Source organism: Capsicum annuum, chromosome 5, assembly GCF_002878395.1.
Source record: "Capsicum annuum cultivar UCD-10X-F1 chromosome 5, UCD10Xv1.1, whole genome shotgun sequence".
NCBI classification, from domain to species: Eukaryota; Viridiplantae; Streptophyta; class Magnoliopsida; order Solanales; family Solanaceae; genus Capsicum; species Capsicum annuum.
Window position 1 is genome coordinate 171,961,938 of NC_061115.1, and position 26,467 is coordinate 171,988,404.

Sequence of the window (26,467 nt, forward strand, 5' to 3'; positions counted from 1 at the left end):
ATCATATGTGAGCATATGCTGTCAATACATATACTAAATTTATGTATATTAACAACATATACATAAAAATTGAAGTGTGAGAACTACTAATTCAATAACACAACAAACAACATATCACAAGTGATTATATGTTAAACATATGCATAGCTGATGTCCATTGCCTCAGCTGCCCCTATAAAAAATAAACACATATACAAAGCAAATATGATGTATGTGAACTACACATCACAGTAGTAGTTTAACAACATAGTGAAGTTTATGTATATGTTATTCATATACACATGGCATGTTCAGTACATCAAACTAACATAACAAAACATAATGGCAAATCTAGCTTATATATATATACTGAGTGATGTATGTGCAACACATACATACTTACTAATGTACAAATACCCATTATTCAGTTATGTATATTAATCATATAGATCACTGTAGTTCAAACAAAAACCTCACCACAAATTTATATACCCAATATATACAAAAACGAAAAAATTATATATACCTTAGGAAGACGTGGACGTGTAATATCATCTTTTTTTAATTTTCTTGATGATTCTCCAATTGTTTTTTCGACTTTTCAAAAGCAGCTTTTTTAATCTTTTTCATCTTGTTGGGGTCGTTACGATTTTAGATCTATTTTCATCAAAGTTAGGTTCCTTGTAATTAAAAACGCCAAAAACAAATTCAACTATCGGATTTGTCTCTAACTGAGTTAATTCTAAGCTAAAAGAAGGAGAATCCTCCATTTACAAAGTACTAAGTTGTTAATTTCGTACTTCAAATGGACGATTTTGAAATAAAAAAGGGACAATAATAATATAACAACAAAATTTTAGTAAAGTTGAAACCCAATTTTACTTAATAAGAACATGCAATAATTTGTTCATTCAAAAATCCCCAAAATTCGGTTAAGTAAATGACGAAAAAATATTACTAACCTCAAAACTTAAAAATCAGAATGATAAAAGGAGATTAAGATAAAATTGAATGCTATCAGTTGGAGTCAAGTACGGTTGTATTCAAAATGGTAACCGGTGCTTGATTGAAGTTGTGTTTTAAGGAAAAGAAAATGATGAAAGATATCCACCTCTTTATGTATATTTGCTTTTAGAAAGAGAAACGTAAAAAATGAAATTTTGTAATAAGTTTAAGGAGTTGGGATTTTTTGTAATTATGAAAACATAAGTTGTGTTTTGTAATTTTAAAAATATTATTAGCCTATGTATCAGTCGTATAAAATAATGACATTCAATGGTCATTGGGCCATATTGGCCTTTTCCAGTTATTTTTCATTTGGCCCTTTTCTTTTAAAAAAAATATTTCAGTTTTTTTTTTATTTTGTTGCAAACTTTTTAACTAAAAAAAAAGACTGCTTTTCTTTTGTTTTTTGGTTATTTAAAAACACTAATTAAATATGATTATATAAAAATAATATAATTATTGTATAGAATATATATCTATATATGATATATGTATAGAAATTGTATAGTTATATCAAATATGTATATGTATAAAATATAAAAAAAAAATATATATAGAATGTCTATAGAAACAGTATAGTTGTTGTATGAAATATGTATTTATAGAATATGTATAAAAATTATATAATCATTGTATAAAATACAAATGTATAGAATGTGTATAGATACTGTATAGTTATTGTATAAAATACATATTCAAATAATAATTATAGCCAAAGATCATATAGAATGTGTATAAAAATTATATAATTATTGTATAGAATGTGTAAAAAAATCTTATAAGTATTGTATGAAATGTGTTTCAAAACTGTATACAACAACAACAACCCAGTATATTCTCACTGTTTCAAAACTGTATAATTGTATAAAATTATATAATTGTATAGAAACTGCAACATTATTATATAGAATATGTATATGTATAAAATGTATATAGAAATTGCATATTATTGTATACAATTTGTATCTGCATATGATTTTGAAGTTACATATATTTGCAATCTACACTTATACATTCTTTTTTTAATTATATTTTAAAAGTTATTTTTTTAATATGTGATTTTAAAAAAAAAAAAAAAAGAGAAGAAGAAGTTTTTTTTTAAATAAAAAAATAAAAGGGAGTTTCGAAAAAATAAAAAGAAAAAGAAAAAGAAAAACAGTGAAGAAGAGGAGCAGTGATTTTTTATTGTAAAAAAATTGCAATAAAAATAAAAGAAAAGACAACAAAACAAAAGTAATAGCAAGAAAGTAAGAAATTAATGTCCGTGCCGACGAATTCGGTGGCCAAAAAATGGAAATCAAATTTCGGCCAATTCAGTGGCAATATTTTGCATTTAGTGCTATTTTTTGTCTTTTTCCCTTATAAGTGGGTCAATGACCCAATAAAATTTGAACGGGTTGGGCAAGTAAGTGTTTTAGACCTTAGAGGTTTTTTTTTTTTGGCATAGATTGTCCCTATTGCTGAGTAGTCTTTGAAAGGATTTAATCCCGGATATATTGACTAATAATTAATTACAATTAAAGGATTAGAATCTCTCTATATATAAGTAAAGTTGTTGCTATGAAGAGACCAAGTATATTGACTAATAATTAATTACAATTAGAGGATTAGAACCTCTATATATATAAGTACTAGATATCGTGCCTATGAAGTCACATGCATTTTGGCAACACTAATGTGCAAAAGAGATCCAACTGTCGGGAAGATATTTTTTTTTTGGTTTCTCATCCGGTGTTCGGTGCCCGCATTGAAACTCCGACTAATTCGGATCGCGCATTGCAGGGCTCATTAAGGTGGCAGCGCTCCCAACAAAGTTTTTTTCATATCCAGGGTCGAATCCTCGACCTCTGGTTAAGGGTGGAGCAGCCTCATCCACTGCACCACAACTCATGTTGGTGTGGGGAAGATTATTTCCTACTTGTTTTAATTGTTTAGTATAGAAGTAAAAGAAAAAAAATGTAGTACAATGAACCGATGTTAACATAATATATACATTCAATGCAGTCATTTAATAAGGAACAAAAAGATATTTATAAAAAAATATCATTATATATAATTCAATTACAATGGTCTAAATAAAAATATTATTTAAAATAATATACGAGGACAAAACTAATAAATATAAGAAAAAAGCAATATGTATGTGTAACCATTTTATTACACCATAAAAATGAGGATAAAATTAATAAATATAAGAAAAAAACCATATGCATGTGTAGTAATAGTAATTTATTAGTTTTATCCTTATTTTTCTGGTGCAATAAAATGGTTACACATGCACATTATTTTTTTCTTATATTTATTAGTTTTATCCTTATTTATTATTTTAATAATATTTTTATTTAAACTTTTGTAATTGACTTATACATGGTAGTAATTTTTTATAAATATTTTTTTGTTCCTTATTAAATTACTTATTTTTTATACCTGAAGGATATTTCGATAATTTTATGGTGCAATAAAATGGTTACACATGCATATTGCTTTCTCCTTATATTTATTGGTTTATCGTCATTTTTATGGTGCAATAAAATGGTTACACATGCATATTATTTTTTTCTTATATTTATTAGTTTTGTGCTCATGTATTATTTTAATAATATTTTAATTTAGACCTTTGTAATTGAATTATACATGGTAGTAATTTTGTATAAATATCTTTTTGTTCCTTATTAAATGACTACAAAGGGTTTTCGATAATTTTATGGTGCAATAAACATTTCAAAATCGATGTATGTCTATACGCATGTGTAACCATTTTATTGTAATAGTAATAGTAAAAAAATGAATAATAATAATAATAATAATAATAATAATAATAATAATAATAATAGTAGTAGTAGTAGTAGTTGTTGTTGTTGTTGTAGTAATAGTAGTAATAGTAAGTATCCGCAAAAAAATAAATCATGAGGACAAAACTAATAAATATAAGAAAAAAGTAATATGCATGTGTAACCATTTTATTGCATCATAAAAATGAGGATAAAACTAATAAATATAAGAAAAAAAATTGTATGCATGTGTAACCATTTTTTTAGGCTTAAGTCATCGACAGACACTTTAAGTTGTCCCAAAAATTCACCTAGACCCCTCAACTAAGGCCTGAACATATCAGACCCCTAACCCACCCGAATTTTGATCCAACCAAGCTTTCTTTGCCTAATCAGCAAAAGATATAAAGTGTGTGTAACACACTCGTCTGACGTGGCAAAATTAACCAATTAAAAAAAAACACATGGCAAAAAAAGAAAATTGTCCATTTTTCTATTTTATCTACTTAATAATAATTTCTTAATTTAAAAATAAAAAATAAAAAATAAAAACACCCCACCCACCCGGTCATCGTCTTCTTAACCCCCACCCACCCAGTCATCGACTTCTTCATCCCCCCTCCCTCGACGTCTTCACACACAGTCGTCGTCATCAACCCCCTTCCCCCGGCGTCTTCACTTCAAAAATGCATTGTCATGTCAGTCAAAAAAGGGAGTGATGAAGAAATTAAATTATTCAAAGGTCTTCTAGTTGACTATGTGGGGTGGGGGTTGTTTGGATTTCAAGTGGGTAATAACATCTTTAGTATTCCATTAATCAGACACTACATATATTACTAGTAATCACGTAAGTTCGTGGTTGCCTATATTTTTGGAGCACATGATTTGGTTCTAATTTAATGATTAAAAACACTTGTTTTCATCATTACTTCTCTTTTTAAAAAAAAGTGAACTCCCTGTTGAACAAGAGTAGACAGATATAGCAAAAAGAAAAATCCCCTTTTCTAAATTATTACTGCACATATTTTTGTTGTTGAATAAGATCTACAATTAAGAGCTAATGAGATGGAGAGAAAATATTAGTTTGATGTATGGATCATATACTCTACCTTACCTACTAGTTATAAAAAAAATTATATGGTTGAGGCTTTTTTAAAAAAAAAATTATTGTATTGATAATTTTTTGGGACCCTCGGTGCTACTTGGCACGTTTTCATTCATGATTTAGTCAAAAAATACCTCATCACGCGCCCTAAGCGAATGTATAATGCGTGGTGTGTCATGTAGGCAAAAAAGGCCTGATTGGATCAAAATTCGGATGGATTAGGGACCTGATTGGTACATGCCTTAGTTGAGAGGTCTAAGTGAATTTTCAAGAGAACTTTAAGTGTCTGTCGATGACTTAAGCCTTTTATTTACTACTATATAAAAGAGAAGGTTGAGGTGACTAAAATTATCGAAATACCCTTGGTAGTCACCCCAACCTTCATTTATATATAGTAGTAAAAAGCAATATATATGTGTAATCATTTTATTTACTACTCTATATAAGTGAAGGTTGAATTGATAATATTTTTATTTAGACCTTTGTAATTGAATTATGCATGGTAGTATTTTTTTTATAAATAACTTTTTGTTCCTTATTAAATGATTATCAAAGGTATTTCGATAACTTTATGGTGCAATAAAATGGTTACACATGCATATTGCTTTTTTCTTATATTAATTAGTTTTGTCCTCATTTTTATGGTGCAATAAAATGGTTAGGCATGGATATTGTTTTTTCCTTATATTTATTAGTTTTGTCCTCATGTTTTATTTTAATAATATTTTTATTTAGACCTTTATAATTGAATTATACATAGTAGTAATTTCTTATAAATATCTTTTTATTTCTTATTAAATTACTTATTTTTATACCCCAAGGATATTTCGGTAGTTTTATGGTGCAATAAAATGGTTACACATGCATATTGTTTTTTCATTATATTTATTAGTTGTCGTCATTTTTATGGTGCAATAAAATGGTTACATTTTTTTGTTCCTTATTAAATGACTATCAAAGGTATTTCGGTCATTTTATGGTGCAATAAATATTTCAAAATTGATGTATATCTATATGAATACTTTATTTACTACTCCCTCCGTTTCGTTTTAGTTGACCCTCTTTCTAAAAATATTTGTTTCAATTTAGTTATCTCTTTGATGAAATCAAGAGAATTTTATTCTACTCTTGCAATATTACCTTTAACATTAACTGACTAAACAAACTCAAATTTATATTTTCAAAACATAATTAATAAGGCTAATTTGGTAAAATAAACCCCCTAGTTAATATTTTCTTAATGGGTGTGCCAAGTTCAAAGGGACCAACTAATATGAAACGGAGGGAGTACTATATATAAGTGAAGGTTGAAGTGACTAAAATTACCGAAATACCCTTGGTAATAGTAATAACGTAATAGTAATAATAATAATAGTAATAGTAAAAAAATAAATAATAATAATAATAATAATAATTATTATTATTATTATTATTATAGTAATAAGATAAGGAGTATAAAATAGAAATAGAAAATTAAAAAGTTATTATATTATATTATACACGCATATATATATTATATATTATTATTATGTTATATTATAGTATTTATTTTTTCTACTAATATATATAAGTAAAGGTTTGGTAGTAGCACAAAAGATAAACTAGTAGTACACCTTACACATATTGTATATAATAGAAAAAGTTGCTGCTGTATAAAGAGACCATGTAGAATTCTAGTATGAGTTTAAGCTAGGATTACAACAACGGCAAAGACTATACATTTTGAATTTTAAAATTTCAGCAGGATCATTATCTCTTAGCAATTTCTTAGGATCATTATTTCTAAGGCAATTTCTTTATCCCTACAGAGACCCACAAGTGCAGCGGTGGTACAGCCATAACAAGCTTGTCCCTGAGAAGTAGAAATCAACATGTAGCAATACTTTTAGTCATAATATCAGTCACCTGATTCATAGAGCTTATGTCGCGGACTTTGAGGAAAATAGAGTATATGCATACTTTAGAAGGTACAGATATTTAAAATAGATACTCCACTCAAGTAAAAACATATTAAAGCAGATCAAAAAAGAAATAAGTAAAAAATCATGGCAAAATATAATGTGTAAACAACATAAATCTCCTAGTTTAAGAAAGTAATTACACAAAATCCCCTCTTATTTTTTCTCTCCCGAATTTTGGTAAATATACTCATACATTCGGTCAAATATTATACATTGATCGAATGTATGATGAAACAGCTATTCCTAAATTTAAGGTAACTGAAATCAGTAATTATATTATTGTTTCTTAATTAACAGTAATAATTAGCTAACATTAACTCATTTATGGATAAAACTAGTAACTGAAATTTGAATTTCAAAAAAAAAATCTAATAAGTCAATTTTTATTTTCTGTAATATTTGATTCAAGATTTGAAAAGTAAAAAAGCTCTATTGCTGCAACAAATTTCTTCTAAAAAATCCGAAAAAAGCAACAAAATTCTTCTACATACGTTCTTAAATACTTCAGAAAGCAACATGAATGTCCCAATATTGTTGTGGCATTCTGAAAGTTGGGAGTCAGAAATTAGTTATAAGTCATACAAAAGTGACGCAATAATTATTTCGGAAAGTATTACTTTCTTGAAATTGGTTTGTACGATTGCCATAGAGTTGGATATAGACGAAGTACGTAAAGAAATTATAGTAAAATATGTGGTTGAAGGAAACTCTTCTCCAATTATCATAAGAAACGATAATGGAGTGAGGGTTTACGTTGAGTTAAAGAAACAACTTACTGGTTTGGTTAATTTTACGCTTTGTATTTCAACTTGCGATAAAGCCAATAGTGAAATAGAGTTTGATAAAGCAACTGGTGTTGTAATGTGTATTGAGGGTAGTGAATATGATTCGGTTGCGTTAGCAGTTGATGAAACGGATAATCAGTATGCTATATATGTGCCTGAAATTGAAGTGAAAAACTTCATTACTGATTGCAAGAACACTGAAATAATGGTGAGCCAGATATACAAGGATAAGGAAACTCTTATTTCAGTAATGGCAAGACTTGTAATAGCCAATGGATTCAACATAAAGGTGAAACGATCCGACAAAAAAAGGTATGATATAAGATTATCAATTTTATTTTCTGATCGTATAACATATGAATTTTTTTTAAGAAGTTTATGTTGTATAGTTTTGTGAACTATTGATGTTTAATGTTAATATACAAATGTATAATGTGTTATTATATGTGTTTGGTAATGTATAATTAAATTGTGCTAGTCAAAGAAATGTATGATACATTGTTTTAAGAGATTCTGAAGTCTTTTGTGTTTTATTAATGGTTTATTAAGTTAAAATTCGAATGTATAATGTTAATTATACATTCAGAGATATGTATAATATAATCGGTATAGTGAAAGTATTTCTTTTTTGTTCTTACTATTTTAATTTTTAATAGTTTTGTTTTATACATTGATTAAGTTTTTATTTGTTGATGCAGCTATGTAATGATAATATGAATAAAGACATTCTGAAATTTATATTGTTTTATGAATTATTTTTTTTAGTTAAAAGACGTATGTATAATGTTGATTATATATTCAGAGATATGTATAATATAATTGGGGCAGTTTAAGAAATAATTTTTTTTTCTTTCTATTTTCAAGTTTAATACTTTTATTTAATACAATGACTAAGTTTTTATATTTTGATCCAGCTATGTATTGATTTTTCGTAACGAAGATTGCAAGTGGGTCATGAAGGCATCTTGTATGAATGAATCGAAATTGTTTGTGATTAAAATATTTATTTCAGAGCATAGTTGCAGTCTTAGCGATCGAGTGCTAAATAATATGGTTGCGACAACTAATTTTGTGAGTGAATTTATAGCTCCGAAATTAATCAATCACAAAAGAATACACACCCCCGCGGACATTATCGAAGAGATGAAGGTTTTTTACGGAGTCGACATTAACTACATGAAAGCATGGCGCGCAAAAGAGAAGGCGATTGCGATGTTTAGAGGTAGACTAGCAGAGGGATATAGAAAAATGCTCCGTTATATCTATATGCTGAACCAAGTGTATCCGCAATCGCACATTCGGATGCATAAAGCAGTAGATAACGGGTTTAAATACTTGTTTATTGCATTGCATCCGATGATAAGGGTTTTTGAATTTTGTAGACCTGTTGTAGTTATTGACGGGGTACATTTAAGCGGTCCATATGAAGGAACATTTGTATCGGCAAGCACATTAGATGGTGCAGGTACTGTACGTTCATGTTTTTTGGTACTCATTTTTTTTTTGTTATTTACTATATATTAGCTTATACATTGATGTTTTATTTATAATAATTCATAAAGATGCTAAAATTAGTACCTTTATAGTTGACTTTTTTTTATAATGATTGTCTTGTTTAATTTATTTGTAGGTTCTACTCTGTCATTAGCTTACGGTGTTGTTGATTCGAAGAATGACAACACGTAAATTTGGTTTTTCAACAGTTTAGAGAGGCATTTGGTGAAAGAGGCAGCATGTGTGTTGTTTCAGACAGAAATAAAAGTATCATAAAAGGTGTAAGCATTGTTTATCCTAATGTCCCTCGTCTAGCTTGTATTTGGCATTTATGAAAAAATATTTTCACCCATTTTAGGAAAAGAAAAGATAGACTTAGTGACCTATATTATTCCATGGCTAAATCTTATAAAAAAGAAGATTTTGAATATATTATGTCAAAGGTTGCTAAGGTTGATCAAAGAGTTAAGGAATATCTAGAGAAAGCTGGGTATGAAAAATGGGCTCGGTGTTACTCTCTTATGAGTAGAGGTAGAATGATGACTTCAAATATAGCCGAATGTATTAATGGTTGTTTGGTTGAGGCTAGAAAACTTCCTATTCTAGGTTTTCTAGAAGAAGTTAGAATCTTATTTGTTGTATGGAATTGTAAGAACAACGAAATTGCATTTTACACCAATACAACTCTTGGTACAAGATTTTAAGAAATACTAACTCATAATAGTGTTAAAGCTTTGCGGATGACGGTATGTATTAGAATAATTATGGAACACCAACTTTATTTTACATTGATTGTATATTAATATTTTTACATCTGAAATATATTATGCTTTTTGGTAATAGGTTAAGTCAGCAGGAAGTTATCTTTATTATGTTTATGATTCGGGACAGAGGTACATTGTAGATATTGAGCGTGGCACGTGCAATTGTGGCCGGTATCAAATTGATGAAATACCTTGTCCACATGGAATTGCCGTATTAAAAAGTAAAAATGTGGATGTAAAGGATTATGGCCGTTATTGCTCTGAATTGTACAGGCCACAAACCATAGTAAAGACATATGAACTCCCGATAGTTTCAATGCTAGACAAGAAGGATTGGAATGTTCCAGGTTTTGTTGATGATGAAGAAGTTTTGTCACCTAAATATCGAAGACCTCCTGGTAGACCAAAAAAAGAAAGGCATTTGAAATCAAGTGAATCACTGTCTTTAAATTTGAACCGCTGCGGTAAATGCTAACGAGCCGGTCACAACCGTAGGACTTGTGGTTTCTTTCAAAAGAAACTATGATGAAGTTGATTGGTTTTAGTTGTATAAATATTTTAATTAGATTTTGTTGGAATGCTGGAACAACTAATATTAAGATTTTTGGTTGCTATTTGAGTTTCACTTGTTCAATTAATATTTAATAGTATAAGAACAGTTTGTGTAATTTTTCATTTATCATATTTCGTAACCATATTAATGTAAGTTACAACTGATTGGTATGTGTATTATGTAACCTAAAAAATATAACATTCACTTAAAAAAATGTTGAAACATAAGCTATATGAACTGTTATACGTTAGTAGTTACTGTGTAAGAAATGTATGATGTAGCGTTATACTTTGTGTTGGTGTATTATGTTATACAGGAAAAAATGTCATTTTAAGGACTATTAATGATTACACGTTATACGTTTATCTAAAGTATATTTTGTTCAGTTACGAATGTATAATATTAGATTATACATTTGTATCATTGTATGAAATAGTGTCATACTTTGTAAAAGTGAATGTTGTGAACTCCATTTGTAAATTTTATTTAAGAAAAAAAAAGTGTGACAACATGTATTATGTTATGTGTTACAGATATTTAACGTATTAATTATTATTGCAGTGTATTTTTAACTTATAAGAAAATGTACATTATAGTAAAAATATAATGTGTTCAAATGCAATGTCAGTATATTTTTATTTTTGTTTATACACGTCTTAAAAAAAATAAATGGCAAACTCAATATCGATCAAAAATTCATTTGTATCATTACAATATTGTGTTAGAAACTACAAATCATTTGTTTCAAAAAAAAAAAGACATCCACAAAATGTTCATTAACATTAAGAAAGTAATCTTGGAAATGTGTAACATTAACCACGAAAATAAGAAATAGTTCATTCAATGCCAACAATTAGAAAACATTGCTACTCTAAAGTAACAATTGCACTTGCATCAATTTCTTCGATAATATTTTTCCTTGGCCGAGGTGGATCTCCATTATCACTCGTGTATCCTTCATTTGCCTTTTTCACTTCGTAATGCCACAGTAAGGAAGCATAGCATGCACGTTGACTTGCAGCATCAAACCCACATGAATGAACTTGCAGTCCTTCACTTAATATTTCTGCATAGGCACACACAAAGATGCCACAGTCCCTGATTTAAAAAAATGAAATAATAATCAGTACATCAATTATAACATTATTATACATGAAAAATAAAATGTAATTTACTTACAAACTATAAGACGCTTGTTGTGGAATGTTTTGCACATAATCAACATCAAATGGGATTTCATTTACAAGACCAGTTTGTTGAGTAATCTTCCCTTTGTACGCTTCAAGTGATGGTCAGTCAGTTCACTCGATCTTATTATAAAAATCATTGTCTGTCAAGTAAATAGGCAGCATCACTGCAAGCTTTTGTATTTCAATTGGTGGTTCTTTTTTTCTTTTACTTGACAATGAGTCATACACACGTATCAATCTTTCCTTCAAGACAATCACAGCCAATACCCAATGAAATTCTTTACCGTAGTTAATTGAAACATATACCTCATCAACCATATACCATGGTAATCCAGCAAGCATACAGAATCCATGAATTATATTAGCAATATCATCTTCATTCTTAGCCACCATAATTGATTTTGCATAATCTTGTTGCGTCGATATCTCAACTGCCGGTTCCGCTGGATAATAACGAGTATGTGTCTTCTCAACATATGTTTTAAAGAAGGAGTTTATCGTCATATATCTATAATTATCACCCAGCTGAATCTTTAATTTCTTTCTCTAGTGGTAGAAGATCACATCTAAATGCTACAAGTGAAAACAAGGTAAAATAGTAAAAACGATTGAAAGAAATTAGTAGTTTCGACCTTACTTGTTTAGATGTATGATATACAGCTATGTTGGTGTTACATGTTATTATACATGACATGTTGATTAAAGTTGAATAAATGATAATAGAAAATACTGCATGTATGATAAGTTATTATACATTGGCTAACATGTATGATATGTTATGGTGTTGTAGAATATTAAGTATCAGCAAAAGAACTTATGATATGGATAATATTTAGAATAAGTTACCTCATCGTTCTAGCAAGTCTTACATTCGAACATCAAGTAAAACCAATTCTTGGACTGTGGGTGTGCAACGACAAAGTCCAATTATCTGTAACCAAACCCAGAAGCTTTTACTCGATAGTGGTTGTCCGTTTCTTTCCTAGAAAAACATCATCGATTACACATAACAATTATCGTTTAGTTTAAGATGACATAGTATTGTTAGAAAAAAATAATACCAAATTTCTTTACTTGGCAGAATGAGTTTTCAGTAATCCTACGGCAATCCACTGGGAGTAATCAATCATCAATTCGTTCGGCAAATCTTGGTTAATGGTGTACCCATCAAAAGCATACTTCAGCTTCTCCACTTTATCGAAATCGCCTGCATCCTTAGAGCCAGAATCCTATTTTGAAATGTATGGTGACCTTAAAACCCTGGACTTCTTTCTTTCTCGTTTGGCAGGTGTTTTTACTTTTGAGGCTTGAAGCTCCCGAACCTGAGCATCAGGAAAGTCAGGTGGAATCTGACTGGCCGGAGGTCCCAGTGTCTTTCGGTAATTTTATTTGAAGCACCAACATCCAATGATTTTGTAGTCGAAGGTGTTGACAGATCAAATAAAATTTTATCTACAGCTGCTTGTATTGAATCAGTTACTGTCCCACCAACTTCATCCTACGTGAACACATAAGGATTTGTAATGTATACATACAAAATTTGAATGTGTAACTATATTAATGCTTACGACATTTATGTTAGAAATCATGACAGCATCAATATCAGAAAAATTTTATATGCAGCAGAGAAAAAAATCAATACATTCCAATTTGCTCAAATCCACAGAAAAAATTTGATATGCACCAGAGAAATAACATTAAGTCCCAGTACGTAGATAGATTTATTTTTGTAAAAAAAAAAATAAGTATATGGACAAAAAAATACCTGCACATCTGTCACATCAGTAGATTCCTGATTTTTCAAATTCACTTCATTAACATCTTCTTTAGCGGTTACATTCACATTCTATATTAAATAACAATTATCGTGCATTAACATTTATTCAAAGTATAATATAAAAGATTAAGATGAAGTTTTACACCCGTGATAAGAAATTTCTATCTGTAATGGGTGCATATGAATATATAAATATATCAGTAATAACAAACGATGTCATATGTGATTCACAAATAATTTTATAGCATTAATAACATAAATATGTATGATGGTATTCATAAACTACAAGCTTTATGTTTATGAAAATGTTTGTATGTTGAATGTATGACTCTTCTTGATACATTCGATTGAATGTTTTATGTACATTTAACTGCCCTAATATGAAGAAGTTAGAAGAAACTACATGTGTATAGAAACTTATAGTAGTAATTAAACAATATTAGGGACATAAAAATACCGACAAATTTTCTACGTCTGGAATGTTCTTTTTTCCCAATTCTTCATTGCTACATTCTTCTTCATATGCCATAATCTCATCCTATTATTTATGTGATAATTATCATTATCCAAGTTGCATAAAGACAAAAATTTGTATTTATTAAGACAGCTATTAAACAATGTACAAAATATTGAAAGCGTCAAGATCGATACAACTTTATATTCAGCCGATAAGGTTAATATCCTTTTTTTCAACCAATAACAGAAGCTACATATATATAGACATATATTTTAGGAAAAAAATAATTTGATGTACAGAAAGATACCTCCAAAGCTTGCAAATCAGAACAGTCCTCATTTTTAAAATCATCCTCACGGCCTGCCTCTTTATCGGCCGCATTCACATCCTAAATTAAATAACAAGTCGCTTTCATGAATAGTTATTCATAAACTTGTTTTAGGTGATTCTAGAATGATGTTGTTTAAGTAATTGTAAATGACATGCATATTTATGAAGATATTCATAAATAGCATGTATTTTGCTGAAAGAAAAAGTAGTATGTTTAATGTATAACTGATCATTATACATTTAAGTTAATGTATGATGAAAAATTAAACTGCCCAAATTTAGTACATAACAACTATTAAGGGAAAAAATACCAGCAATTATTGCTCTTTAAGAATGTGTTGCTTATTAGATTCTTCATCACGAGACATTTCCATATCATTGAGTGATCCCTTATCATAATCTTCATGGTGTATTAAAAAGAAACAACATTTATTTTTGATAAGGTAATTATGTAGATTTATAGTAAACGAACAACATAATTGACAAAAAGTACCTCCATATCCTCCTTATGTGGTCTCTCCTGTTTGTTGGATCCGTCTTTTTAACTTTATTGTTGTTCATCAATTTTGTCCTCCTATATAACACGAACAATCTCAATGTTTGAATATTTCATCAACATTAGACAAAATATAATGAAATTAAATTGTCATACCTGTGATTGCTTATTTTCTTCATTCTTCAATGCTTTGACGACCTCAATAGGTATTTTTGATATTAGTGTAATCAGTTCTGCCATCTTTTCAGCAAACTTATCACGTAAGGAAAAAAAAAGTTAGCAGAAACACATCATGTTATTCAAAAAAAATGTATGATAAAGAAACTAAACTTATACATTTGTTGATGTAATTCTTTATTTCATCATCATCTAAACTTGATTTAGAAGTCCCTTCAGGCTGTGTGGAAGATGAAGGAACAAACTTGTGCTGGTGACTCTGAGGAGACACACCAATTTATGTATGATGATGATGTTGAATTTCAGACACACCAATTTCTCCCTTGTCTGTTGCATCCTTATGCGTTTCACTATATAAATCAGACACATGATGTACTGGATGATCACGTCCAGATGTATCATCATCCATCACCACTTGATTATTTTGCTCGAACATAACAATCTTTTTTTCTTCAAAGGTTGGTCAGGTGATACAGGCGATGCAAAATTAGCCTTTATGAGGATTTTCCGCAGGGTATAGTGCTGAAATCATCAAATTCTTCAGCAATGGTACCAACACGCTGTTGAACTTCATCTGTTGTCCTTTTCAACTTTCCAGAATTGAATGTTGAAGCATAAGTTGTTGGATCACATCTCAAAATCTTTTAAAAAGGACAAATCCAACCTACTAACTTCTTCGGTTGTAGGTTGTATATTCTTGTATGAATGCTGAAAAGAATAATTTCAAAATAAAATATTTACACATAAATAAAACAACTTGAATAAACAAAATAAGTACAAAGTTAAACAATTACCTTACTGAACATGCCAGACATAAAAGATTCGTACTTAGGCCTTATACACTCCACCAATCAGTTTAGTATTCTGGAAATAACGTTTCTGTGACGGACAACAGTTTTTTATTCTATCTCGGAGCAGCACTCAAACATCCAAACATTTAGAATGTGCGGCATTCCACCCAATAAATATAACTGCTTCGCAACGTTGAAATCCTGCTGCCAGGAACTCATTAACTTTTCAAATGTGACCTTTCCCCATGGAAAGTGAATGTACCGACCGTCCTCGACAATCTGAAAGTGCGCAACACTGATTGGTGCTTCCTTATGCTAAGAAAACATGAATGTATGAACAAAGAATAATATCGCCAGGTTCAGAGCATCTTCAGCGTTATCAAAGTTTCCAATCTACACCCGTTTTATCAGTTTTGATCGAGTTATTGCTCCTTTATTGTTGGAAAAATATCTCGACATCAACGCTGATTTTGATGATGAAGTATACATATAATCATCAATATTATCGGTACACTTCGGACCGGTAATAATGAAAAATTCAAGCATTGTGAATTTGAGGATTTTCCTTTGTACCCAAACATAAAGCTCGTCCTTGTTATCCTGCTGAATTTCAAGCATGAGTAGGCATTTTAAAATCTGTCCTATATAGTTGCACCGTGACAAATCTAGAAATATGTCAAAAATCGTATTTTTAAATGCTCCTAGTATAACCTCTCTAAAATATTCCTTTATTTCTTCCCCGAAAGCACAGTTACATAAGCTCCCTATATGCAATGAGTGTGGTGGGACTTTATCAATTCGGTATTTCATGCCCTGAAAAAAATATAACATAATTAGCTAATAGTTACTGATTGTATGATGGTCATTTATACTTTCATAACATAAATCAGACCAACATTAAACAATTGTTAGTCATGTATGAGGGTAACTTATAACTAAACAAGTAAATTGTTTAAATGTAAAATAAATACAGTTCAATATATACACTACATTAACATATGTATAAGGTTAACTTATACATCTCAAAATTAATATAATCTGTTAAACATGTATGATGGTTACTGATTCATTAACTAAATCAGACCTACATTAAACATCTGTTAGTCGTGTATGAGGGTTATTTATACATTGACAATTAAACTATTTAAATGTATAATAATTTTAGTCCAATATATACACTACAGTAACACATGTTTGAGGTTAGCTTATACATCTAAAATTAATATAAGCTGTTAGACATGTATGATGGTTACTTAGTCATTAACAAATCACTTGCATTAATGTATAATAAAATCCAACCCTAACCATTCTATCGATACACATGTATGATGGTTACTTATACATCTAACAAATTCTTATTATACTCAAAAAGAAACTACATCTAAACATGTATGAGGGTAACTTATACACAAAAAAATTTCAAAGAGTACCATAATTAAACAACATATACAAATGTATGATGGTTATGTATACATCTAACAATTTATATCAGACCAAAACATAAACAAAAACTACACATGTATAAGGGTAACTTATACATTAATATCAGTTTTATTAGAATGTATAACCTTCAGAATAATATTTTAGAATAACTATATTATACATTTTTGTGATGAAACACTAATGTATCGTGTCTTATTATACATGTGTCAAATTATACATACACTCATAATAAATACCTTCGGCAGATGTGGTCGATCGGAATCATCAAATTTCTTTTTACTTGCTTTTGAAGGAGACTTCTTCGATTTAGAAGCGGCCTTATCCCTCAATTTCTTCATTGTAACGGGGTCGTTTCTGTGATTTGATTGATTCTCTTCCCAATCAGGATCCTGTTCATCAAATATAGCAGGAACAAATCCAAATAAAATATCTTCTATAGTTGCATCTAACTAAACTAAAACTTGGAGGATTATCTATTACCAATTAACACTATTTTAACTTAACAGTATTGTTAAATCGAACTACAAAATAAGAAAATCAAAGATCTAACTTGTACCATATGAAAAATAATGAAAAAACAAACTACTTAACTTGAATATGATTGAATAATACTATAATTTGAACATGCAAAAAAAATAAAAACAAAAAACCCCTGAATTGGTAAAGTTGAACAAAAAAAAATCAAAAAAATTAATGAAGTACAATTTTAAAAATAATTAAATGTTGAATAACTTACAATTTGATAACCACAAGTAGAGGTTACTCCAACTATGCCGTAAAAGAGGGGTTTTAAAAATGGAGTAAAAATCGACTTGATAATGGGAGCATAGGGAGTAAAAGACAGAAGCTAAAAACCGGTTATAACATGTATAATATTGAGGAGAGAAATTACCAAATAAAGGGATTTGTATAATTACTTTACCAATTGAGGATTTTATGTAATTATGTAACTTAAATTTGTGTATATATGTAATTTTTAGAAATATAATAGAAAGCATGACAAAAGATTGAACCACATGCCCAACAGAAAAAATATACTACGCAATACAACTGGACAGAAGCATTTTCTCTTTCCGTGGACAAAATAACAATGGAGTACATGTACAACAAATCCAGAAACAAAAAAAGTTGTACAGTGTAATTCACAAAAATCACCACCTCAACTAAATGGAGTACAGATCCTCCTTTCATAATCATAACCTAACCCGATCACCATTAAGAATTACATACAAAACTAACTAATGCTGCATTTATTTACACAAAGAAAGTGTTCCCTGACTGTTAGATCCATGTTAACAAATATTTCTCTGCAAGACAGTTCACAAGTTACGCAACAGTCAATGTTGTTAACCATAATAAGGAACTACGCGTTCTATACCAGAGTGAGCAGATTTAGCAGGGGCTTATCGGGTAGTTCTTCCCCTTTTAAAGGCAGAATGAATGACCTTTTTGCTAGACTGTAGTTTGTCAATCCTCGCCATACCTTCCTTCATCCTGTTCAGTACAATAGGTAGGGCAGATGCATTACTTGTTATCTTCTGTTTAAGGAGCTGCGCTTTCTCAGCTTCTTTCTGCACCTCTCCAGCTAAGGAGGCACCACACCCTTCAACATCTGTCACAGTGATCAGGATAATGATTACCAAGAATACAAAACTGTAAATTCACACGTTTACTGAAGAATATCAACACAAGGACACCGATCTTTGCATGTATCGCATTAAAATACGGCAGGCATTTTTCAAGGCTCCAACTAATGACAAAAATAAAACCTTAATGAGGAAATCTATGATTAAAGTGCATGTAGGTCCTAATCACTCTTATGAACTTGAAGCTCTCGAGCAAAAAAAAAACATTTCATTTTTTATAAGGTAAAGCAAAAGCAGGCAATTAAATATAATTGAAAGAGGATTGATTCATTCCTCTTTCCTTTTATTACACTAGAGACCCCACATTGAATGGTCAACAATTGTTCAACGGTTTATAAGGTTCCAAATATATCGAAGGCTTGAACATTCCAGGGGATCACAACAAAACCTTATTAATTCTCTATCCTAGAAGGTGGAACCTGATAATGTTTAATTCCAATGTAAGACAACTTTGCAGGTTTTAGGTATAAAAAATAATCGAGGATACTTGGCAAAAGGCTCAAAAGGGAGGAGTATCAATCAAACGGATGCCCAAAAGGAAAGATATCAATATCTCCTTCAAGAATTGACTACAGTTTCTTGCACCAAAGGAAAGAGGAATCAAATCTTGCACCAAGGAATCGAAGACCATTTGGGTATCTCAAGATCTCATCTTTAAGGAAGGAAGATCGCGGGTTTAGGATAGTTAAGGATCATAATTATGGCCCAACCTTATTCTTTGAAATAGGATATTTCACATCCCATTTCCATGGATCAAATCTCTTGGGTTGCCTCTTATTTTGAATTTTCCAAATGGTCCTCTACTATTTAAAAGATGGAAGATTAAGGAAGAGATATACAACTTGTGTCAACCTTCTCTAGCTCTTTGCTCTACTTTTATTAAGCATTGAATTCACTAGAAGATTACTGTGTATTCAAAAAGAGAGGAAAAAGACACATAGTTGGTGAGGCTTTGTGTCAAGAGGGGGAAAAGAAAAGAAGAGGGTGAGTAAAAGCCAAAATGTTATACTCGATACTTGTACTATTTTGATTCAACTAAAGAAGAGCTAGTAGAATACCTTGCAATCCGAGGGGACTGGAGTAAGACCCATCAGGGTCCCCAACCAGTATAAAATATTGTGTCATATTTACTTTCAACAATTGCCTTTCCAGTGTTCAAATAGCTTTCTCAATACTGTCTCGTTAGTCGACTGTTGACATAACAAGTCGACTGATAAGTCGAAAAAGAGTAATTCATCCCCCTCTTACTACTTTCAGAGCCAGATAGCTATCTTATTGACTTCTAGTTCCTAGAGTTCTTCGTATAAAACATGGGCTTATTTTTCTTAAGGTCTGTGATTTTTACCACTACCCCTATAATATTGTTTTAGAATTTTGTCTCCAACTTAAACAGTTAACCAGGAAATCTTACAGATTTAAAGCACCTCCTGATTGAAGACAATGGGAGAGTACTTCATTCTGTGAAAAAGCCGAAAACCAAAGAGAGAAATATCAAGCAATGATTCATCATTTTAAAGGCACTGGTCCAAAAATTATTGAAAAGGAGAAAGGGTTTATCAAATGCAGGACAATCAGGGAACACTGTACAAAAAGGAGGAAAAGCACATTTGCAAAAGCAACCCATTCCTGAAAATTTTACAGACAGTTGAGAAACTACTTGTAGTATTATCAAGAGGAACTAAAACAATTTACGAACACATACTCCTGCTTAGATAATGTGAAGACTGTTCATTGAGAAACAAACCCTTCCTTCAACATTTATTAAAAGAGGAAAAAGGAAGAGGAAACACCGGTCGCTCAACAAAAATATTGTAGCATCTCCAGATAGTTTTGCACACAACTGCATTATGATGGAACTTGCTCATAAACCACATCGCAAACTACTTTTTTCTTTTTTATTATTATGTTTAAACTTCGCTTTGATCATTAGATTATATTGTTTGGGGACAAGGGACACGCAGTTCTATCTCAGCTGATTTCTTTTCTAATCATTTTACTAGCAGTGAGCTTTGATTCAGATCACTGCTTACTTCAGTTTCTACCCGAGCTTAAACTTGAAATATTTACCTTAAACATTGGAGGAGAGGACAGCCTAGGGCTGCAAAATCCTATGATTTCCTCCACTTATTTCCCTTGAAGAAACCTCCATAGTACTTGAAGCTTTAGAGGGGAGAGGGTGATTATTGGGGCTGTTCAGAGAGAACAATTCTCAAGAACCCTAGAGGAGAAAGGGGGCGACTGGTTGGGAGAGAAATCAGCTTTTATTCAAGCGAGAAGTGAGCAAAATGAAAGATAGAATTTAGCTTTGGCCTTAAATGACCTTGGGCACTTGGATCGCCCCTCCCTTGGTTTTCTTTTCTTTTTTTATTTCATTTAATTTTCTTTTCTTTTTTTATTTCATTTAATATGGGTCACATAAATAAGTAGGTGGGTCACCTATTTAGACAAGTAGGTCATTAATTCCCTCAAACACGAGAGTCGTCCTCGTAAGCAAGTAGGACGTCTAAACAAGTAGGTGAAGCACCAAGCTCAAGCAAGGAGGTGAAGCAATAGCTCAAGCACATAGGTGATTCACTTGGTTCCATATTCATTTTCCTTAAAAAATCTAAGTCCCTTCAAGGTTCCATTGTGTGTTGCAGTGTTTGATAGTGTGATACTGATATATAGTTGCCCAGAGTTCCAATAAGAAGGTAATACGCTTTTCTCAATCATCATGAACTCAAGAAAATGAGAATAATGGAAAACTCATTTTTCACATAATGGCTTAACTCAGTGAGTCAAAGCTAATAAACACAAATCATCCTTCAATACAGTTTCAAATTTCAATTCATATGACAATACTCTATTTCCAACCATCACGAACACAAGAACATGAAAAGAAGACTGAAAACCCATCTTCACATAGTGGATTAACTCGATTGGTCAAGCTAAGCCCAAACTTAGAGTACACAACATAGGCAGACGGCTAAAGCAGCTTAACTAGTTTGATGCCCATGATATATCTAGCTAGAACCGCACAAAACCTTTTGTACATGACCACAGAAAACATGAATGACTAGTTTGGTGGATGCAAGCCTGCATCCTAGAGCAAAGTAGAAGATTTGACATGACAAACTCAACATCAACAGAGATCTATGACACCATCATAGTTCACAGCTCTTCAAGTTTACCCAGGCATTCACCAACTCATATAAGGCCTTAGTGAACAGAGAAAGAAGTTCAAGGGTTAAGAACAGAAGAACATCCTTTTTACAATATGTATGAGTTTCAAAACACGAAACAGGTTCAAGTTCAAAGTAAACAACAATGATGTCAGCCTAGGTCTCCTCTCTACCTATGATCTCCTCAAAACTCAGTGTAGAATATTTACACAACGTTTTTGGACTCTCGGGCCTCGGCTGACACCAAAGTCTAAACTCTAACAACCACCCCTGATTAGTAGCTTGAGTAACAAGGACATGCTGCCTGAGAATTTAACTATAAGAGGTCTTTGGCTGGTGAGATGGCATAGACAAGGTTACCCCATGGGTTGAGATATCCCATGAGATTATTTTAACCAACCGTTTCAATGTGATTACTTAGTATAAATGATGGGATAAAATAATCTTGGAACTAAATAATACCCATTACCAAACACAACAACAACAACATACCCAGAATAATCCCATAAAAGTAGGGTCGGGGGAGGTTTGAGTGTACGCAATCCGCACCACTACTTCAGAGGTGAGGTAGAGAGGTTGTTTCCAATAGACCCCTCTAGACAACAGCAGTCTAGAAAAAAATGTAATATAGAGGCAAGAAACAATAGGTAGTACCAGAACAACATATAATAACAGAAACAAGACAACCACAAAATAATACTACAATCAATCTTCTTGTATTATGATCCCATGGAACATCCCGAGATTATTATCCTTATTCTACCAACGAAATGACCCCTAATTTGTACAGAACTAGGATGGACAAACTTCTTTCTTTATAAGGTAAAATAGGCAATTTCTTATTCACAACGAAACAATAGATCCTATTTCAATTGCACCATTCTCTATTATGTGCTTCTAGCACCAATTGATAACTGTAGTCTTCTTGTATTATGAATTTCCTTCTATCTGTAACAAATGGAGAAAAGTACCTAATGTTTTGCGTAGCAGTTCCGGTTAATGAAGCTGGAATAACGACTATAGACTGCTAAGGTTCAAATCTTACCAGAAACAAAGAAGCTAGTTGATTTCTTTCCATCTACCTAATTGTGTGCAGAATTGTGTGCATCGCATTGTATGGGATTGTGTTGTACTGTATTGTATCATACTATATTTTTTTAATGAATACAATGTTTAAATAGATTGTATCGTTTCACGTCGCTGCATATAGGCACACATCAAATTTGAAGGATAAACCTACAAGAAAAGTATGGTGCAGTACAATAGATAGCATCCATCGAAACTATAATGTTCCTATTTAAAAATGACACGACATAAAACACAGTCAATCAATGCTAAAAAAAAAAAAAAAAAAAATCAACCAATCAACTATCCCTCAATCCCAAACTAATTGGGATCCTCATCATAGATTTTGACATTGAACGAAAACTTATTCAGTTTTTGGTGATCTATGGAACTTGAAGTTGTATTTTGACATGCACTTTACTCCAAAAAAGGATTAAAATTTTGTGAGTGGAAGTCGCAAACCCCCCAAAACTCGGAATTTGAAAAAGTATTGGCCAAAAACATTCCAATAAGAAGAAACATAGAAACGTACCAGATGTGGATGGGTAATTGGAGCACCCAGGTTGAGATTCAGGTCCCTGACGGGTATCGTAAACGGGTCTTTGAGCAGCAAGAATGGAATCAAGAGTAGTTTTAAGCTGACCCGGAATTGTGTATCTGTAATCTAAAATTTTGTCTGCCATTTGGTTAACTTGCTGTTCCAGTTTTTGAATTTCTTCTTCCAGTTGTGGTACTCCATCTTCTGCCCCTCTTTCATCTTCTGATTCTGATAATACGTCGTCGTCTTTATGGCCTAGGGTTTGTGACTGTTCTTTGCCAGAAATGGCTCTACTTGATTCCATTACTTTGGGAGGGAGTTAGTTATCTTGGCAATGAGGAACAGAGAAAATTTGAATGTTGAAAAAAACAAAGTGAGAACTTAAATGGTTAACAGGAAGAACAGTTCGCGAAACACTACTAACACTTCTAGTGGGACAGTTCTTTAGCAAATAAACGTGTCGATGTTACCAACTTACCATTAAATTATGTAGTTAATATAGTGTGTAATTTAACCAAAAAAAAAATAATATAGTGTGTAATTTTTAGGATAGTAATTTTTAATAAATTAAATTCTCTCATTTGTCATGAGTTAGCTTATATGTTTCTTCATTACTTATTTAGGTGTACGCACGTGTGTTTCACTTTATTGAGTTCAAACGTTAGCATATTTGTTTAAATAATAAAAATGAATATAATAATTAAATTCAACATCTTTTGGGAAATTTATTTAATTAAACCTAATCTTTATTAAAAAAATTCTCAAAATTGATCGACATTCATCTAGCACCTGTAAACTGCAACAAAACAGTACGTTGATAGAGACATCAAAACAATATAATTAAATCTAATCTCTACACAAAAATTTCCTCAAAGTCATTCAACACTCATCTACCACCTGTAAATTATAATAAAATAATACGACAATAGAGGGATCAAAATAATACAACTAAACTTTACCTTTACGCTAAAAAAATTTTCAAAACAGCGATATAAAAACAATACAATTAAACCTAACTTTTACCTAAAAAAATTCCTCAAAACCGACCGACATTCTTCTACCACCTGTAAATTCATCTACGACCTGTAAACTACAACAAAATAATACAATAGTGATCACAAAGCTTCAGTTTTGGTGAAAATAATTCTTGTCTGAGTGAAAAATTTGATACTAAAGAATGACTTGAATGAAAACAAAGAAGATGTATATATACACACACGTTGAATTATATTATATTGACAAATATAGTGAAGAAATTGAAGGTTAGAAAATTAAGCATCCATCAATCTAGATATGCAACCAAATCAATTTAAATGAGCATCAATCATGTTTTCCCAATAAATAAATTAGTTTCTTCTCTAATTTAACGTGTATCTCAATGTTTATAGAAGTATTTCCTTAATAGAATCATATTTTAGAAGTATTTTTCTATACTATTTTATGAGTATTTTTCTATCCTATTTTAGGAGTATTTTTATAATTGAACAATACAAAGAAAAATATTAATTGATTTTCATTCCATATATTTTAGGAGTCTCATATATTTTAGCAGTCTAGTTAATATAATAAAAATAATTAAATAATAAATTTAAAAAGGTGAAAAGACAGTTTTGTCTAAAGGAGAATCTTTTAATGAAGGACAAAAAATTCAAATCACTTTTCTAAGGTTCTTCGCACTTTTAATATATTATAGATATTGATAGAAATTATAGATATAGATTATAGATAATTAATTTGAATACTCTTTGAAGCTAAGAACACGTTTGGTTATAGATTTTCAATATTTTTTACTTTATTTGAAATTTATAAAGATAAAATTGTATTTAATTATATTTTTTGTGAAAAAAAAGGGAAACAAGCACTTTATTTGAAATTTATGAAGATAGAGTTAGAAACAAGTTTGGAACACTTCCGCAAATTTGGAATCTAAATTCAAGTTGGATTTGAAAAAATTGTATATAAACATCAATTTTGAAATAAACTCAAAGTTATTTTGAAAAAAAAAAAGGAAGTGAATCATTCTTATGGTCAAACGACTCCTAAATTGGATTAACTCAGCTCAATATTGTAAAATTTAAATTTAAATATTTAAAAACTATACATCTTATGTTCCAATTTATTTGTTTGATTTGATTTTAATTTGACATAGAGTTTAAGAAAGTAAGAAATACTTTGAATAACGTAAGTTTAGATTAAAAATACATAGAATATATCAAAATATCCTTTAATGTTGTAGACTTAAACATATCATATGAAAAATTGAAATTAAAGTGTTGTCAAGATAGGAAAATAACCCTTTCTAAATGAATAAAGAAGGGAAATAAGACCAACAAATTAAAAATATGAGAGTATAAAATAAGATTGTTCTCATGTTAATATGATCAAAAAATATAATATTTTAAAATACTGTTGATCAAAGTTCATATAAATGAATTTAGGAAAATGAAAAATATTGCATAAATTAGGATGGATGGAGTATAGTATATGCTCCAAATGGGCTCTAGGTAAGCCTGTCAAACGGGTCGGGCTAACCCAACCCGACCCGGCCAACTAAGCAAACTCGGCCCGGTCAGCGCACGGGCTGCAGGGTACTGGGATGGGTTATTTTCTGTTTTGGGCTCGGTTAATTCGGCCCGGACCAAAGCCGTCCCAAGCCCGCCGGTTAATCAGCCCGGCCCGGTTAAGTTTTTTTTTTTTAGAAAAAAAAATTAGATTTAATTAAAACTTAGTTTCAATAAATTATTAATTTACTATCAAGTATTATTAATTTATATATGTGTATATATATCATCTATAGATATATATTTAACGTACACATGAGTATATGTTTTATAAATTAATATATAACTATATATATAATTATATATTGTAATATATATATTGTAGTATATGTTTTATTTAAAGTAGTACATATATATTGAATGACACGTATATATATATGTATATATCTTCTGTAGACGTATATATTTAACATATACA

General features: G+C 30.5%; 2 protein-coding genes across 3 annotated transcripts; one reads left to right on the forward strand and one right to left on the reverse strand.

Moving 5' to 3' along the window:
• Nucleotides 1-9,840: 9,840 nt before the first annotated feature.
• Nucleotides 9,841-10,339, forward strand: LOC107871940. The gene is made up of 2 exons (XM_016718783.2): nt 9,841-9,846; nt 9,944-10,339. The coding sequence occupies exons 1-2, from the start codon at nt 9,841-9,843 to the stop codon at nt 10,337-10,339; spliced, it is 402 nt and encodes a 133-aa protein (XP_016574269.2).
• Nucleotides 10,340-17,054: 6,715 nt separating this feature from the next.
• On the reverse strand, nt 17,055-23,951 carry LOC107870931. 2 transcript variants are annotated; one of them, XM_016717634.2, is made up of 3 exons: nt 23,483-23,947; nt 18,457-18,690; nt 17,055-17,467 (listed from the first exon to the last, which is right to left on the reverse strand). In XM_016717634.2, exons 1-2 carry the CDS (start codon nt 23,790-23,792, stop codon nt 18,482-18,484), a joined length of 519 nt encoding a protein of 172 aa, XP_016573120.1. In that variant the 5' UTR covers nt 23,793-23,947; the 3' UTR covers nt 17,055-17,467; nt 18,457-18,481. The 2 variants fall into 2 exon arrangements, with proteins under 2 accessions (XP_016573120.1, XP_016573119.1); XM_016717633.2 differs by lacking the exon at nt 17,055-17,467 and having other exon boundaries at nt 18,130-18,690; nt 23,483-23,951.
• Nucleotides 23,952-26,467: the final 2,516 nt, after the last annotated feature.